The 19,175-nt window shown below is 36.5% G+C and overlaps 1 protein-coding gene across 5 annotated transcripts in view; it reads right to left on the bottom strand.

The window, feature by feature from the left end:
• Window positions 1-18,055, bottom strand: part of LOC129260952 (rho guanine nucleotide exchange factor 18-like) — an 82,292-nt gene extending 64,237 nt beyond the window's left edge. Inside the window, exons 1-4 of one of the 5 annotated variants that reach the window (XM_064114510.1) lie at window positions 17,475-18,055; window positions 8,836-8,893; window positions 7,099-7,172; window positions 1,410-1,468 (exon numbers count right to left, since the gene is read on the bottom strand). In XM_064114510.1, the coding sequence (XP_063970580.1) occupies window positions 1,410-1,468; window positions 7,099-7,172; window positions 8,836-8,893; window positions 17,475-17,561 (278 nt within the window). In that variant the 5' untranslated portion in view covers window positions 17,562-18,055. Of the gene's footprint in view, window positions 1-1,409; window positions 1,469-7,098; window positions 7,173-8,835; window positions 8,894-10,074; window positions 11,609-17,474 lie in introns of those variants that run through there. The other 4 variants (XM_054898965.2, XM_054898964.2, XM_054898966.2 and 1 more) reach the window with 4 other exon arrangements.
• Between the last annotated feature and the right edge of the window lie 1,120 nt (window positions 18,056-19,175).

Below are 19,175 nucleotides of genomic sequence, written 5' to 3'. Positions count from 1 at the left end.
GTCACAACATTGAATGTTGGCATGGTTAATAAACTCTTCAAATATCTTGGCAAGAACTCAAACTTTGTTAAATAAAGAGGGTTTTTATCTCCTTGATCAGGATAACTGAACTATCCTGTCATAGGTTTGTTAAATGAATCACAAGAAATACTGACTCTACCTCCGTGGAATTCTATCATTCTGACCAAACAGGCAATGACATATTACTTGCTTCAGTGCAAGAATCACTTCACTAATTCTTTTTGCACCCCCTATCCCTTTGCTTTTCTCTTATTTATTTTGGTATATATGACATGACGCATAGACATGAGATACTGTTTCAGTTTAAGTATCCTACATAAAATTGCCTTCTTTTTGGCCCACACAATTCATGAACTAATTTTGCAAACTTTGGCAAATTTTTGAAAAAAAATGAATTTGGTCCAGACTCCTTTGAAATCTCTGAACCAATACTGAGAAAATTTAATATGGAATCCCTCTGGACATTACAACTTCTTAAAAGGTTGGGCTTTAATTAATGAAAGAAATATAGTTCACAAGCACCCAACACTGAAGTAAAAAGATCTAAGCAATAGTGTTGAAAGGAGAATTAATTAGCCTAATGAAAGTTGTATTTAGAATCATAGATGCGTAGCATTTGCTCTTCTTTATGAAATAAAAATATGATCAACATGCCATGTCAAAAATGATCTTAGAAAAAAAGGATCAAATTGAAAGAAATAGAGATGCTAAGTCCACTGTAAATCTGCACAATGACAAGTGCCTACAGAATTTCATATTTTCAATTTCAAACAAAAAATGTTGTTGGGAATTTCATGAAAAAAAACAATCAAATGGCCATTTCTATCCTAGATTATTATTACGTGTCTATTATCATTCCAATCACACAAAATATACCACAAGGTAAACACACCTTAATAGAATCTTCTTAAATAAAATTTGTAATCTTTAGAAAATAAGAACAGGGTCATCTTATATCTAAAAAAAAAAGATACATGTATCAATGTTAAAGTATATCACTGGGCCCCTCTGGTGATATGGTATGATTTTGTTTTTCATAACTTGTTTCCATGACTTATACCCTGGTCACATTTGTTCTACGGCGGCCGTACGGCGAGTCGAAAACAGCCGTTTTAACATTCTGTTTGTACTAGCTACATATATGTGGTTTTAGTAAAAATTAATTAAACGGCTGTTTTCGACTCGCCGTACGGCCGCCGTAGAGCAAATGTGACCGTGGTATAACTGACCCATTTTTATGACTTACAAACTTGCTCCAATAACTCACAATATTCAAGCTGTGGAGTGAGTGTAAAGTCAAGTGAATTAAATTGAAGGTACAAGTTATGAAACTTAAGTTTAGACATGTTCATTTATTTTTATTGGGGAGAAATATGAATTTAACTTACCCAGCATTACCAAGAGGTGACCGCACATCAGATGAGCTACCCTGAGACTGGAATGGCATCTAATACAGATAAGAAAGAAGATATGACATTTACTATCACCTATTCAAATCAGAATTAATCAATTCAGAAATTTTATGATAATCAATAGTCAAATAAATGAACACAAAGAATGATATTATGCTTTGTGATAATATACAATGAAGGAGTATTCTTCCCAGGTAATACTCAATGCAGAAAAGTAAAGCAGTATTTCTCTGTGTCTAAATACATGTGTTAGAACTATCATTTCATTTCATCGTTACCTAAGATAATAAGTTTGTTGGGTGAGAAGCATATCCACCATGGTGGTTCATAAATGACATTATATAATTATCTAATATGAGTTTGTTTTGCGAGACACCATTCAAATTGTTGTTTTTCACATATGGCCTTACAGCTGGAGTTACTTCAAAGATGAGGCGGATGAAATTTACTTCATGACGACAGCAAACATACTGTTATCATAACATATTTCATCAAATCATTTTATCACTATTTTATATTTGATCATTATTTAAGATTAAACATCTGTAAAGGGAGCCATCTAAACCTTCTCAAGTTTACACCGGCAGGGCAGTAGACTGCATAATGCCAGCGTGCTGCTCTCGTGTCAAGGAGAGTGCCGCTCTGAACCTATCTGCTGTCATAGGGTCCAATGAATTCCAAGCTTTGATTGTTCTTGTAAAGAATGTATTTTTGTAGGTTTCTGTAAGTTCATGTCTTCCCCTTTTTTTATATCAATATTCTGGATCTTAAACATCATTGTCAGTCTACTCTTTTCCCTTCTACTTTCCAGTGTATTGAGTTGGAAATCTTTAAACATTCCGCTAACGCTACTTTTACAGCTGTAATCTCCACAGCATGAATAATAATAATAATTGGCATTTATATAGCACTTTATCAATCTACGACTGCTCAAAGCGCTTCACAATTATTATTACCCGGTTACTGGATTCATAGCATTTCAAGCAGCCTCTTAGGCGCACACTTGCTAAACCAACCACAATTATGGTCGTTTCCTACCAGTACCCAATTAGCACCTGGGTGAGAGTGGCAAAGTGTGGAAATGACGCCTTGCTAAAGGGCGCTAGGCCATGGTGGGATTCGAACACACGACCCTCTGATTACAAGGCGAGAGTCAGAACCGCTACACCACGGCGCTTCCACATGAACAGGCTGCCTTGCGTTGAACCCCTTCTGGATATCTTACTTGACCGACTTTATGTGGATCCCATGAACAAGTGGCATACTCTAAACTGGTCTAACTAATGATTTATAGGCTATGACTTTGACATCCCTCGGACATAACCATAAATTCCTTTGAAGAATGCAAAGAGTCTCGTAAGCTTTGTTGGCTGTTTTGTCCACTTGTTCCCTCCGTAATAATTTATTGTCCAGTTGAACCCCCAGATATGGATGAGATGATTTCTAACACCTGCCCACAAACAGTATAGTCCCTGAGAGGATGTGATTTCTTCTTTAGACACTGTCAAGACGGTGCACTTTGCAGGATTGACAACCGCGTAGCCAGGATTTAATTTTGGAGGGGGCGGTAAGTGCACGCAAAGCGTGCCAACACTTAAAGAGCACGCGAAGCGCGCTCCCTAGGGTGTAGGGTGCAGGGAGGGGGGAGTTGCGCGAAGTTTTTGATATCTTATCAAATTCAAATCAAGAGAAGGCGTCTCTTGCATCTCTTGTACCCGTATCAACTCAAATATTGACTTAATGTGATTTTAAGAAATAGTTTTCTAAAGAAATTATGAGAGCCAAAAAATGGGAAAAGACTGAAGAATTCGAAATAATTGCTCTTACCGCGCGAAGCGCGGAAGCTTAAAACGTTTTATAAAAATAGAGAACAGAAATGATAGGCCTCTAATTGTGCCTACCTTGGTCACATCAGATTTGATTGTAAAAAGTTTATCCACATTAAATTTTGTAAACTCAAGTCGCTAAACAGAGCTCAGAGTAGTAGACAGGTATATAAAGGAAGGAATTAGGCCCTATTCCTTCCCGCGAATGGTGTTGGAGCTCTGAATTTTAAAAATTTTTTGTTGGAAACCTGTTTTAATTTTGATATTTCTTAGATTATATATAACTCGATTAAGAAGAAAAAAGAGCTAGAAATGTGAAAGGGATGGTGCATGCTAGAAGAGTTACTTTTCCTTTCCCATGCTCACGAAGTACGAAAACCTCTGTGATTTATTTTGGACGAAAAAAAATTGTGTAATTTCGCTCATATTAAGCGCTTCCTTTTGTTTAATAAACTTCAGTGATAATCAAAATGTCAAATCAATGGCGCAAAACAAGACAGGAGATGGATGTGCAGCGATATAGAATAAAGTTTAGTATCGTACATACTCTTGCATTTAGCACGGCACGAATTTAAAGGGGTGGTCCAGGCCAGCTCCAAAAAATATTTAGCCCGTAGTAAATAATTACAGGAGCCATTTCAAAAAGTATTATCTCCTTACTCGACTTTGGAGATTTTTAAGAGCATTTCTTGTAACGGTTATTTGGGGCAAAAAGAATTAAATTTCGCGCACATGTAGCGAGATCGGTCACGTGACTGTGACGTACCATCTCCACTTTGGTTTCGCAACAATCCAGCGCGCGACGTCTCACAGCTGCAATATGCCTATGTGTCAGGCATACGGCTGCTCGGTTCGGCCGGGAGAAAATAACCATAAAAGTGCGTTTTCTATACCAAATCCGATCCGAGATCGAGAGAGATGTGCCCAGTGGCTTCACAATATTGGGACTGACAAGTTTGACATAAAAACATACAAATATAACGCGAGTAGAGTCGTTTGCGAGGACCAAATGCTCTCTCTGGCCGTCGGCATCACCGGGCAGTTCCCGCACCGACACCAGTCATTTCTCCCCACTCGATCGGCCGCTGGCTGCGGTACGATCGGATCTTCCTCCACCTCTTCTTCTTCTATTCTTCGACGGTTCTCCAACTCTTCCGCATTCCACCTTGGTTGGAATGCATATCTTGCAGGACCCGACATATTAATTGTTCAAATTATGAAATAAACGGCGAGAAACAAACAAATTGTGAATTACAGGGTCGACGGTGGCTGCAATCAATGCAAGTCGAAAACTACATGTAGCTAATACCGTACGTATGCGGCCGGCGCTGATGATCTATACGCATACGTACGAGCGATAGCTAGCTAGCTAGCTAGCTCGCTCGCGCTCGTAGCAGCAGCCAGCGAAGCCAAAGTGGAGATGCTACGTCACAGAAAAAGCTGCGCATTGCATTCTGGGATCGTACAGACTCGTGCCAGAATATGATTTTGGCAAAATTGAAAATTCAATAAAAAATAACTGTGCCTCTTATTTCTTAAAAAAAATATAGTATAGGAAAGAAGGTTTTTGTCTATCTAGTGGATATAAATTAAACCTGGCCTGGACCACCCCTTTGAGCAGATGTTTTGCCAAAAAATACTTGCTGAAAAGCGAAAGAAAATAGCATTTGGGGATTCGGGGAAAGATGGTAATCCGTAATGTTTACCCGCTCCGAACAGAAGAGCCAAAATTTTGTGTCAATGCAATATGAAAAAAAAAAAACTTTTCATACTCTTTACATCCATGAATACTTTATAACTTTTGGCAAGAATATACGATTCCCACACCCGAGAAGGGTAAAAACAGAGTAAAAACAAGGTGTGGGAAACAAAAGGGAATGGCAATCTGCGCAGAAGCAAAATTTTGTATGAAGAGATCCAGAGATCGAAGAACGTCTCCTTTAGGTTTTATTATTTTGACAAAAAAAGAAGGAAAAATAAAGCTATACCTTTCTTCCCTTTCCTTCTTTTCCTTTTTCTTTTTCTCCTTTTCCCTTTCTTTTTGTTTCTTTTTGGGGGCGTTTGGGGGGGGGGGGCGACCGCCCCCCCTGGCTACACGCCTGCCTGAGGATTGAAGCTTATCTTCTACGTACTTTGCCATTTTTCAAGAGGAGGGAGGTCACCCTTGCAAGTTGCACAATGACATACAGTGTATGTTCCTCCATTTCAAAAGGGGTATACAACAAGCAAACAAGCATTCATCTGTGAACAACCTAGCCTGACATTTTAACTTTCAGGCATGCTGTTGATATACATATGTCAGGAACATCAATGGTCTGAGAACTGCATACACTGTACATGTAGATCCACCATCCTCCTATTCATTCTTCACATGTAACTGATTTTCAAGTGATTTTGCATTTATTAACAAATGAGGCTAACAATAATTACTCCATGATGATAGTTGACATATTTCAATCTAATGAGAATCCAAATCCAACAAATATACATGTAGTACTCAAAGCATTCCAATCTTACTAGGTCTATTTCAATTACTGATTTCAAATACAATATTCAGGAGCATGCACTTTACACAAATGCTTCCATCCATTTCACTATCCATCCATTTAATCTGTTTAAGATAAGATAAGTTTATGATTTTCCTTGACATATGTGAATGATGCCTATAATATCTTACCTCATCGACATCATGCCAAGCCCAGCTACGCTCCATGGCATAACCAAATCAAATCAGACTTGACTAATAGAGCGTATTCAATAATCCACCACTGAAAATATCCACCATGCTCATATCCAGATATTCACATCATGAGATATCGTATTCTAACTAATCCATAATAAAAATGTCTACATCATTATTGCGTCAAATACAGAGTACATGATGATTTATATGTATGTTCAGCAGAGCTTTCATCCCAAATTTTTACAATTTGTATTGATTTAATGCCATGAGAATTTGCTCACAATATACTCATTGCCATGCAACAAAAATAGGACACAGCTGTCTACCATATCTATAGTTTTCAGGCAAAAAAAATCAATACAACATATTGGGTTTTGTTTATCATGCTGCCATCTTGTTATAAAACAATACTTGCCTCTCTGTTCACTTAATTTCATTACTAGTTGATTGATCTAAAGCATTATATCCTTTCTCAAGTTTGGGTAAATCTAAATGTTATTAACTTTCAATGCTCGAATTCATTAAAGGGATGGTCCGGGCTGAAAATATATCTTAATACATCGAATAGAATTCACTGAGCAACATGCCAAAATTTTCATCAAAATCAGATAACAAATAATAAAGTTATTGAAGTTTCAAGTTAGCGATATTTTGTGAAAACAGTCGTCATGAATATTCATTAGGTGGGCTGATGATGTCACATCCCCACTTTCCATTTTCTTATGTTATTACATAGAATCATAATTATTTCATACTTGTGTGAATAATATGTCTCCCTTATAATGAAATCAGTTGCAGCAAAAATATCGAATGCACTAAATCAGTTGTCAATCCAATTTTTCTAGCTCTTGGAGGAAAAAATTTGAATAAACCTAATTTCATATAATTAAATACAAAAGAACAAGTGGGGATGTGACATCATCAACCCACCTAATGAATATTCATGACAACTCTTTTCACAAAATATGGCTAAACTTTAAAATTCAATAACTTTGTTATTTGTTATCCGATTTTGATGAAATTTTTGGCATTTTGCTCAGTGAATTCTACTTTATTTATTAAGCTATAAATAGTTTCAGCCTGGACCATCCCTTTAATTAGGTTTTTAAAAAAAGAGCATTTAGACAAACTTGAAGAATATTCAATATTTTCTTACCGGTTGGAATGGTTTAGTTGAATTGAGGATTGAGTTTGGTCTTGTTTTCTCACGCATAGATTGGGAATACCCCACTGAAGATGTAAAAGGAAGGAATACAATATTATCCATAATTCACAGATTAAAGTAATTAAATGTCATTCTCACAGCTAAAATTTATAGTAATGTTATAGAAATATATATGGTAGTAGTATGTAGTAATAGTAGTAGTAGTAGTAGTAGTAGTAGTAGTAGTAGTAGTAGTAGTAGTAGTAGTAGTAGTGGTGGTGTAGTGTATAGTAATACCAGTAATAGTAGTAGTAGCAGTAGTAGTAGTAGTAGTAGTAGTAGTAGTAGGAGGAGGAGGAGGAGGAGGAGGAGGAGGAGGAGGAGGAGGAGGAGGAGGAGGAGGAGGAGGAGGAGGAGGAGGAGGAGGAGGAGGAGGAGGAGGAGGAGGAGGAGGAGGAGGAGGAGGAGGAGGAGGAGGAGGAGGAGGAGGAGGAGGAGGAGGAGGAGGAGGAGGAGGAGGAGGAGGAGGAGGAGGAGGAGGAGGAGGAGGAGGAGGAGGAGGAGGAGGAGGAGGAGGAGGAGGAGGAGGAGGAGGAGGAGGAGGAGGAGGAGGAGGAGGAGGAGGAGGAGGAGGAGGAGGAGGAGGAGGAGGAGGAGGAGGAGGAGGAGGAGGAGGAGGAGGAGGAGGAGGAGGAGGAGGAGGAGGAGGAGGAGGAGGAGGAGGAGGAGGAGGAGGAGGAGGAGGAGGAGGAGGAGGAGGAGGAGGAGGAGGAGGAGGAGGAGGAGGAGGAGGAGGAGGAGGAGGAGGAGGAGGAGGAGGAGGAGGAGGAGGAGGAGGAGGAGGAGGAGGAGGAGGAGGAGGAGGAGGAGGAGGAGGAGGAGGAGGAGGAGGAGGAGGAGGAGGAGGAGGAGGAGTAGTAGTAGTAGTAGTAGTAGTAGTAGTAGTAGTAGTAGTAGTAGTAGTAGTAGTAGAAGTAGTAGCAGTAGTAGTAGAAGTTGTTGTTGTAGTAGTGTGAAGTAGTAAAAAATGTCATAATATTGTGTTATCATTTAGTCTCATATAAGTAAAAAAGTAATGTGAAGTAGTAAAAAAGTCATAATAATAAAGCAATATTGACTGGCCTCGGGGCGATACGACATATATCGCCCAAACTAGATTTATATCGCCCGAGTCGTAGACGAGGGTGATATCTATTTAGCGAGGGCGATATATGTCCTTTCGCCCCCAGGCCAGTCAATATTGCTATTATTAACCAAATCAGACATCTAGAGCGAAAATCGTTAAAATTTAGATATTTTAAATTTTTAGAATGAGAATCTAGTTTATCATGTTGAGCAGACTGGGCCTCTGAACTTTACCATTGTGACATAATTGAAATGACGCGTCCCTGGCCTAGGGACGCAGTATCCAGCGTTGTCTTAACTTGATTACCATTATGACGTATAGCACTGCGCGGTTCAAGGACGCGTTTGCACGCGTAAAATACCCGGATATTAGCGCTGCCTTTTATTGCCCGCTACATTTCCACGCATTTTCTCATTGACTTTCCTGAGCGGGCAATAAATTGGGCCCGTGGATAAACAATTGGAATTTTATTGACCGGCCATTTGATCCCAGTCTTAAGCAGGCAACAATGTTTCAAAGTTGCCCTGCTCAGATGTCTGATACGGTTAATAATGTGTTATATAATATGCCAATTTATATTTTCACTATATATATTATTGATAGAATAGAGAATCAATACTTACATCCACCACTGCTTTTTATCAGCTTGTCTCTCATCACATTACCTGTCCCTCGAGATAACTGCAAAGTAGACATTCAACTTTGTTTTAATTCAATCTTTAAAAAAAAAATATTTGAATTCAATTCAAGTCAAGTCAAATCAATTTCAATTCATTAGTTTATGATGTACATGTACGATGTATACATATGTTTCCTCCACTGGCTTATAAATGCACATGTACCTATAAACAAATATTTTTGTTTGAAATAACTAACAAAAATATGAAGAAAAAGTTACATAACATTTACAAATTAAGAGCATGAAAAGCCAGTGGTGGTCAACATAGTGAAATGGTAAGACATCTAGTATATGGAAAATTAATTACTTCTTTGCAATTTGAATCATGTATTTTGGTACAGTGACTTAGTTCAAATGGAAGCAAAAAAGCAATGTTGAAAAGTCAAATTGTAAACTTTATTACTGGTGTTTTATTTTAATATACAGGCCACTACGTATTCTACCATCTGTATGAGCCACATGTTCATAGTATTCTTTCATTTTATTGAAAGACATGTACATGATAAAAACATCTCCACAATGGTGAGTCTTTCTTTTGTCTCCTATGATAAACGTTCATATGGGAAAATCCACTAAATATATACAGAGTCCAGAATTTCAAGTCATACTCTACTATTATCACTCCAAATAAAATAATGATATCTCTATATTGAAATAAATAAGTTAATACAATCGCAATTCGATCAAAATATGAGTAATCAACTAAGTGTTGTACTATAGCAAAGGAAATGCCATTTCTATGCTTATTCTTATATCAAGCAATTTTTCTTTTATTTCATTGATATTACTTTAACAGATCTTGGGTGGTTGATGAGTAAAACCCCCAATGAAAATGTGCAACTGAATTTAAGCATAATATCACTTACAAACAGGTCTTTAATTAATTTTTCCTGGCACTAAAACAGATTATTCAAATACCTTGATAGTTTGTATACTGAACAATCCATATAAATTAGTATATGACATTAATTCACATCATCACCTTCTGTGTAACATCTGTTACCAACACATTGTCATTTGCTATGAGTGCTTACAAATGCAGTTTGAGATATCAACTGTCCCAAATTTTTCTTCCATATTAGTAACTATTTATTTATTGCAAGGAAAAAGAATTAGACAACTAAGTTATTTTTGTACAACAAAACCAAAAACAGCAACAAGGGGGTTGCATTTGGAAACTTACATCAAACTGATAATCATGTGCCCAAGTATTATGCATTACACGCATATTCCGTCTGTTGTTTTTCCGTTTCACAGAACCGTTATTGATCATCATATTACAGTTGATTTACTTTCTACATAGGAGTTTGGAAACCTTGGAAAGATATTCTACAACTGCACTGACAAGTTGCTGCCGATTGTTTTTTTTTTGTTACTACAGAATGCTCATCTTTGCTTTGTTATCATTTAAATACTCAGTGACTCAACAAAGTCCTTCAATTTGTATTGATGATATCCGGGGTGAAAACTCTTCCAATTTCTTGAAGGACATCATCAACATTAACATAACAAAAGATTCTTCGAGACAATCCACCAATATTCATACTTGAGGAAATATGTAGACAAGGCACAAACATTGACCATGATAAATCTCAGTTCCAACTTGCAGGATAGAAATATAAATCCAGATGATTTGACAAGTTATGATATCTTCAGGACAGCGTCCAATGTCTTGAGAAAGGTAAAAAAGAAATACTTCCTGTATATTGACAGATGTCTACCAGCCAAGGACTACTACAGGAAACTAATATGTTCTCACAAGATCAGATCAGCATTTCAACAAGCGTTGTCCAATGTATTTCTCTCTAACGATAAGAAGTACGGTTGCCATTGTCCAGTGTATTACTACCGTAAACCATCGCGAAAAGCGGCCACTTCCTGTCGAATAGGGAATGCTTAAACCCATTACAACAGGCTTGATCAGATGATATACCTACCCATAGGTATTGTTTGCATGACTCGTCCAGGAATTAGTTCAAGTCAAGTTTACGGTTAAATTCTGTCGCGTAAGGGGAGGATATTACAAATATCCAACCTGTCAAATCTGATTATTGCTGCAACTGATTCGGTGAAAGGGAGAACAACGACTGTGGATGCTGGGCTTCTATTTATACCGTTGAAAATTTGGCAAGAGGGTGACATAATCAGTCAGGAGGCTTTATTATTCCTTGATGGATAAAGATACTGTACAAGAGCTCAAGAGACATATGTCTTTTGGTGGTTCAACAATGTGTTAGAAGCTTTTGCTACAGGTGGCAATGTACAGTAGGTTTCTTAAGTTACTGTCAGAAAAACTTTGATGAGTGTGGAGGAATCTAGAATATAGCTTTGCTTTCGCAAGACATACATGTGAGTGATATCACTACCAGGAAAGAATCCATTCCCAAAAATGTCATCCATCCATTCTCCTTGTATACTGCTTTATGGAGTAGAACTTACCAATGCAGCGAACTGAAGAAGTGTTAGCAAGTGTCAAAGACACACAAAGAGGTGTTGAAATATCCCTCAGGGAACTTATTACCCAAGTAAATCATAATGCAAAAACAATATAAGCCGACTCTCTCAATGGTCCACTTTGAAAATGAAATGCCTGATCAAGCTCCAGCCGAGAGCATTTATCCATTTACCATACCAGAGCACTGATATAACAATAGCGAACCATAATCAGGCTATCGTTAAAAACAATTACACTCCCATCAACCACCCTGGTCAGGAGTGTAAATAAGGTGATGGTCATATAACAGGGCAATAAGGCAAGAATACTGTTTCTATACAATAAGCTTCTGGGAATTAGATTTAATTTGATAAAGGCTACATGGTGTGTTGTGACGTCAAGCCGTTATGTCTACGTTCCATGGGCAGAATGCAAGGCAGACCCAAACAGTTACCCTTACCCCTTCTTCTTCTTCTTCCTCTTCCTCCTCTTCCTCTTCTTCCTCCTCCTCCTTCTCCTTCTTCTTCCTCTTCTTCTTCTTACCACCTTTGGGTTGGATTAATGTAGACTGGGTGGATTAAGGAGGCCATCATTTAGAGGATTGAAAAGATTACACTGACAGATGATTGCTCTTCTCATTGAATAACTATGCATTTATATTTCTTGATGACCAATAAAATTGTTCAAAAGTCTATGAACCTTTCCAGTATCGATCCTTCTGCCATCTTATTTCTAAGCCATTTTTGAGATACTACATGAATTATTTGTTCATCAAACTTTTAAGAATTCTTCATTTCAGAAAAACACACAACTATATTTTTCAATATCACAAGAAGTTTCATCTCCTTATATCATGTCTTGAAATCACATTAATAATGGTATACTAGTCAGGGAAACGTACAATGCACCAAGTATGGAACTTGCAGTGCTTTACGAGTCCTTGCCCTTCTTCACTACTGAATAACATTTTATTTGACTTGTTGCTACTGATAAAAACATCTGGTGTGAAAACCCCCTTCAGACATAAGAAACTTCATCAACTGCTTGAAACGATAATCCTATAATTCAATTTCTTAAGATTAAATGTATATTGTAATGAAAAAAAAAAACAAATACAAAATGGAGATTAAAAGATTTATAAATATGAAACTTTTGGCATGAGGATAAAACCGTACACACATTTTAGTCCTTGTGTACATTTATTTCATTATTTTTTCAAAAGTTTCACCTAATAAGCATGTTGATGATGATGAACAGCATTCATATAGTGCCATTTACCTGTAAAAAATATTCAGTGGTGCCTACTCCCCACTATGTCACACATTATTCACAAAGTTGCTGGAAAAGCTGGGTCCTTAGTTCAGATTTGAAGGTCTTATTATTGTGACAATTACGAAGTTGAATTAGTAGAGAATTCTACGGATGAGGAGCAACTGATGAAAACTGATGACCAAGTATATCAGCAATGGAACCATAAAGCAGACTATAAATACCACTAAATCAATACTTTATTATCTTCCAGCCAGTATTTTACAATTCTTAGGTCTATCACTGGCCATTTTACATGGTGCTTCGTCAGGCAGAGTTTGTCCAATTTCAAGATTCTAGCCAAATCAGCCTTCTTAGTAATATCTCTTTAGATTCAAGAAACCCCATCTCCAAAATCCCATCGAGAAAAGATTCTTGCTTGAGCATGGAATATGATGTTGGGCTGCAAAGAATGGTTCTATGTTTGAATAAATTGCCATGGAATGGTATGATAAAATGAAGAAAAGAGAGCAGAAATATGAGTGCATCTAAAGGAACAGCACGTTATTTTGTTAATAATCATATGTTAAAGAATATAAAATATCTGATAATTGTGTCTGTTAGTTACCTATTAAATTTTAAGAAACAGCACGCTATTTTGCAAATAATCCTATGATAAAAATGTAAATGTATGTAGATGCAATAAACACTTATTCCTGAGAAAGTCAGTATTTAAAAAAACAATGTTTATATAATCATAAATTTAGGTCTGATGCAGTTGAACTTTGTAAAATCCTGAAATCTAAGATGAAGAATGATTACACTGAAGATTGCCAACACAGATTAGCACATGTGGGACAGTATATTGTTTATTGCTTGGAAAAAGACCCAACATCTGGCTGTTATATCATTTTTAATTTGGCCAATCTCAGCAATTACACAATATCTTCTAGAATCCTTTTGCATATATTAATTCATCTATTCATACGGACACTTTGGTGGTCATTTCATTTGATTGGAAACAAACTAACTTTGAAATCATTACCCCAACTTTCATTTATCATAAATTAAGCCAGCAAAATATCTGATATTTGGGTCTCAATTACAAACAATCTTGAGGCTGTGCAGATCAGGAGAAACTAGCTAGATAAGAAATAGCAGGAGAATTTGAAAACTTGGGTACAGGTACAGATAGTACTATTGAGACTAAATCCACATTTCAGGACAACCTGTCATGTATTTTCAGCCCGGAAATGATGTTTCCATCAAAGCCATACAACAACTAATTATTCATAGGGAATAAGAGACAGATTGATATTTAGGATCTCAGATTATTTTAAGTTCATGTGTAGAAATATATCTTCTAATTGGAAGGAACAACGCCTTGGCTAATTATCCTTCTTGTTTTAAGAATAAGAAAAACATCCTTTCAGCCTCATTAAAAGTCAACAAATATTATTCTTTCTTCGACCCCATTTTCATCTACTTTCTTGAGGACTGGACCAGTTTAGATTGCTTCACTAGCATCCTCATCACCATCTCCTAAACTGTCTTCCTGAACCTCTAAACGGAAAATGGTCTTGTTGCTATGGAAACGCTCTCAGTGGGGTCACAGGGTTCATGCCAAAATTATAACTGCAGCATTCTACATACAGTGTGTACTGAGTAACCAGACAACATGCAAACACTCTCCTACTTCCAGGCGAAGATCGCTTATTGAAGAACAGTTGTCTTCACCAACAAGGCAACGAGGCAAAGAGGTCTTCAAAACTACATCACAAGGTAGATTTCCAAACTAGTTTGGAAGACCACTACCACTTAAGATTGTTTCAAAGGCTGCTTCGAGCATTCCCATTTCATGTTAAACTAGTTTCCACTATTTAGTTTAAGCCGTAGATGACAACAGAGTCTTAGTTGGGAAACTCCTGATATGATCTGATATTAAAATAATTTTAAACTATATTTGAAATAGGGAAACTTCTTAACTTTCTGTATTATTGAGAAGTAAATCACAATAAAAGAAACTATCAACTACAATCATTATAAATATCAAATCACATCAAATACCCAAATCACAAAGTTGTACCTGGCATGTTATCCTTAAGCAAGAAACTGATCCACAGTATATATTGAGAGTGGATATTAAAATGATAAAGAAACAAGTGGAACGCCTCTGGCAGTCTCGCCTGCATTACGCAATTCAATATAGCAGCAGTGCTTCCTTTGAAAAACAGCTAATGAATAATTATTCACAGAAGAAAACATTAATAAGATAATAAAATATTATGTCCATTGACCCAAAATGACCTTTGACCATGATCATGTGACCTAAGGATTGTGCAAAACTATCATTCATACTTGATTACCCTTATGTTCATGTTTCATGAGCAAGTACCATAAACTTCCTAAGTTATGATGCCAATTCAAAACATACTCCCAACACGGCCAGAGTTCATTGACCTTTAAATGACCTTTGACCTTGGCCATGTTCCTGAAACACACACAGGGTATTCAGGGATACATTGCTGCTCTTATGTCCAAGTTTCATGAACTAAATCCATATATAGAATTTTTAAGTTATGATGGTAATTCCAAAAATACCCCCAACATCACCAAAGATTGTTGACCCTAAATGACCTTTGACTTTGGTCATGTGACCTGAAATTTGCTCGGGATGTTCAAGGATAATTGATTGCTCTTATGTCCAAGTTTCATGAACTAGATCCATAAAATATCAAAGTTATGATGACAATTCCTCAAATACCCCTAATATGGCCAAAGTTCATTGACCCTAAAAGACCTTTTACCTTGGTCATGTGACATGAAACTCACACATGACATTCAGGGATACATGGTTGCTCTTATGTCCAAGTTTCATGAACTAGATTCATAAACTTTTAAAGTTATGATGACAATTCCCCAAATAACCCCAACATGGCCAAAGTTTTTTTACCCTAATTGACCTTTGACCGTAATTATGTGACATGAAACTCAGGCAGGATATTCAGTGATACACTATTACCCTTATGTCGAAGTTTTATGAACTAGGTCCATATACTTTTGAAGTTATGACAACATTTCAAAAACTTAACCTTGGTTAAGATTTCGATATTGATTCCCCCCAAAATGGTCTAAGTTCATTGCCCCTAAATGACCTTTGACCTTGGTCATGTGACCTGAATCTCAGGCAGGATGTTCAGTAACACTTGATTACCCTTATGTCCAAGTTTCATGAACTAGGTCCATATACTTTCTAAGTTATGATGACATTTCAAAAACTTAACCTGGGTTAAGATTTCAATGTTGACGCCGCCGCCGCGCTCTGCTATGCAGGCGAGACAAAAAGCAATTTGACACGTTTTAATAGCAACTTGTAATTCAGTTGATCTTCATTTTTGTTATATGAATCACCAATAAAAAATACTAACATCCGAATAGGAATTTTTCAGTCGAATATTTAATGATATATTCGCATCAGTCTTGATGTATGTCTATTTTGAAGTTATGAATTTTACCCCGTTGTCTATAATAGCTCATTTTAGGGGGTAATAAATTACACATTTCCTCTCAATAAATGACTTCCTCATCAATTAGGAAGCATCTCCCTACTTTAACTCCAGGGTGAGAGCCCTCAACTTGATGTGTTTGATGAATGATTTTCAAGAATTACCATAGCACATTCAAATCTGTTGATTGCACCATACAGAAGTCACTCTCCCCCATTGCAACCAAATTAACTGATCATTCTAAATTTGTGCATTAATTCATGAATTACATCTAAATTCATTATAGTTCTGTAAAAAAATATACATGTATCTAATAATTCTAAATCAAACACATAGGCTTATTGAGTCAAGTAAATCTATATTATTTGACTGTTAATGGGTCCACCACAGCAACATCTGGATAAGATTAAATGTAGAAAAATCTGACAAGTATAATGATTTGAATCGTATCAACATCAGAAGTAAAATATTTATGATTTTTTTTTGGACTCATTTTCATTTATAAACACAGTAATATGCACAGCACATTTGGAATACAAATGAGGACACCAATGATGTCACACACTATTTTCTATTTTATAATAAATATATACATGGTTCGACTCCTCTGTGTAATTGTCATAGCGGTAAAACAAAAATGAAATATTCTTTATTTCATATAATAAAATATAAAGTAAATATTTGAATCATGTGTGACATCATCAGCTCTCATTGGCATACTGACCAGGAAATGCATCCAACTGTTAATAAGTGAAATTTGAAATTTCATAACTTTATTATCATACATGTACATCTAATTTTGATCTAATTATGATGAAATTATCAGCATTGTTCTTGTTTGATTTTTATGTTTATTCAAATCCAGTTTCTTTTTGTGATGGAGTTGACCTTAAGTTACAAATAGTGCCCCCTCTCAACACATTTTTAATGAAACTGTCTGTTGAACATATAATGCCATCAAATGACAAAAAGAAATCACGTACAACAACAATGAAACGTGAGCAACTCTGTGGAATGAGTTTCTTGGTAAATGAGGAAAATTTGTCATTGTTTTACCTGGAAATATATAGAGAATACTTGCCTGGGAAATGTCTATATTTCAGAAATTGGGGGCTATGGAACTCTACAAGTCACTTTTCAATAGGTATTATAATTCACAATGTTATTAGTAGAACCCAATAAATATTACACAACTCTGCTTACTCTTTTCACATTAGGAGTTCAGTGTGCTTAATTCAAAAATTAATAATAATCAATAAACATGATAATCCTTTTTACACTAAAGAAATCAAACTAATTTTTGTAAAAATTGAAAAGTGAGGTTCCTTTTGTTGTGTGTGTTCATAAGAAGTGTTGGATGCATTACTTTTTGAGAAAGGGTGATTATATACTTACTGATTTTGATATTCTGTTCGTATGAGTAATCTTTTGGTATAACCCATTAGTACTATCCATACTAAGTTTGAGTTGTGGCTGAAACATTGAAGACGGCTGCTCTTTCTAACTTCTTTTTACAAAATTTGGAAGAACATCATATCATATCTTGCCAAAACGAACAACAATACTTTAAAAAATCTCCTTTTCATCAATAAAGAATTCACACATCGTACACAGCAGGTTCCGATTCTTTATGTCCATGTCAAATAGACACTCAAAGACAAAATCAATAGTATCATATCCAAACTGGCTAAAATCTTCTTATTTGAATTCCTCAAAATGACTGTATATCCATATCAATGCCAACAGTTCATATCAACAAAATCTGAAAATACATGTAAGGCAACACATCGCCAACTTCTTCCAAATAATCCTTATGAAAAAAAAAGGAAACTCCAATTGCTGTTCACGAAATTTAGGTGGCACCAACATAAACATTGGACCAGAACCACTTTCCTCAGTGAGGTCTTGGTCCTTTACCAAAGGACAGTGTACATATAAGGGGAGAGAAGCTACAAGACTGAAAAAAGAGAATGAATGGAAGGGCTACAGCCAAACCATTGATTTATTATAAGATGAATACATTGTGCATCCAGCAGCTACTGTTAAACCTCACATCTTTAGTCACTTGTTAATCTCTGATATTGATTTTTTCCCCTTTTTTCTTTCAGGTTTCTCTTTCATTCTCTGTTTTGCACTGTCATTGTATACTGGAGCATTAATTGCGCATCCCTCACCCAACCTCAGGACCGTTAAATTATGTCTACATCCATTGGCCCATATTCTGAAGTCCTGGTTTAACTTAGGCCACAGTTTAATTGTGTGTCAAAATTATAGGAAGCCCCCCCCCCCAAATATCTTTACTTGGCCTTTTCCCCCCTCTTGTTTTAATGATGGAAAAGACTCATTTGGTAATTATTCCCAGTCAGCATTTGTGTCAATTGAGCTAGTAAATTGATCTTGTACTGTTAGAGATACCTGTCACCATTGGCTATCAATGGTTAAATCACATCTTTAGATCAGAGTTTACTTTAAACCCAAGCTCAGAATATGGGTCAATGAGTTTCATGTCATAAGGCAGTGCTGCACCAGCTCGAGTTTGCTCAATCTCCAGATTTTAGCCCGATCAGCCCTCTTTACGATTAATCTTGAGATTCCAAGAAACCCCATCTCCACCATCGCAAGAAGAGCGATTCGTGCTCGAGTGAGGCATCAATGAATTATGGTGTGACACCATGAATAAATAATCCTGAGTGCGTCTGCACCTGCGAATTAGCAGGATAATTTGTAAAATGGCACGCTATTTTGCAAATAATCCTAAGTTGACTTGGGATTGCAATCTCGAGATTAATCCAGCAAACTAGCGCGATAATTTTGTTGAGATTGTTAAGATCAGGATAATTTGCCGGATCAGAAATAGCATGCTAATTTGAAAGCTCAGGCTGGTGCAGACGGCCCTATAAGGATTACATGCAGAGATAATCTGAGATACATGTTTGCACACCCTGAATTACATAATCACAATATCTAGGAGTTGTAGAAATGACATTCTTGCTAATAATTATATGGTATCAAGGTGGTGTTCACTATTTGTCTATCATAAGGTCAGACATTACAAAGACTAGTAGCCTTTTCACACATGAATCTTGAATCATCATT

Source organism: Lytechinus pictus, unplaced genomic scaffold (assembly GCF_037042905.1).
Source record: "Lytechinus pictus isolate F3 Inbred unplaced genomic scaffold, Lp3.0 scaffold_19, whole genome shotgun sequence".
Lineage (NCBI taxonomy): Eukaryota > Metazoa > Echinodermata > Echinoidea > Temnopleuroida > Toxopneustidae > Lytechinus > Lytechinus pictus.
The sequence above is the reverse complement of the archived record's forward strand: the minus strand, read 5'-3'. Positions and strand labels throughout refer to the sequence as shown.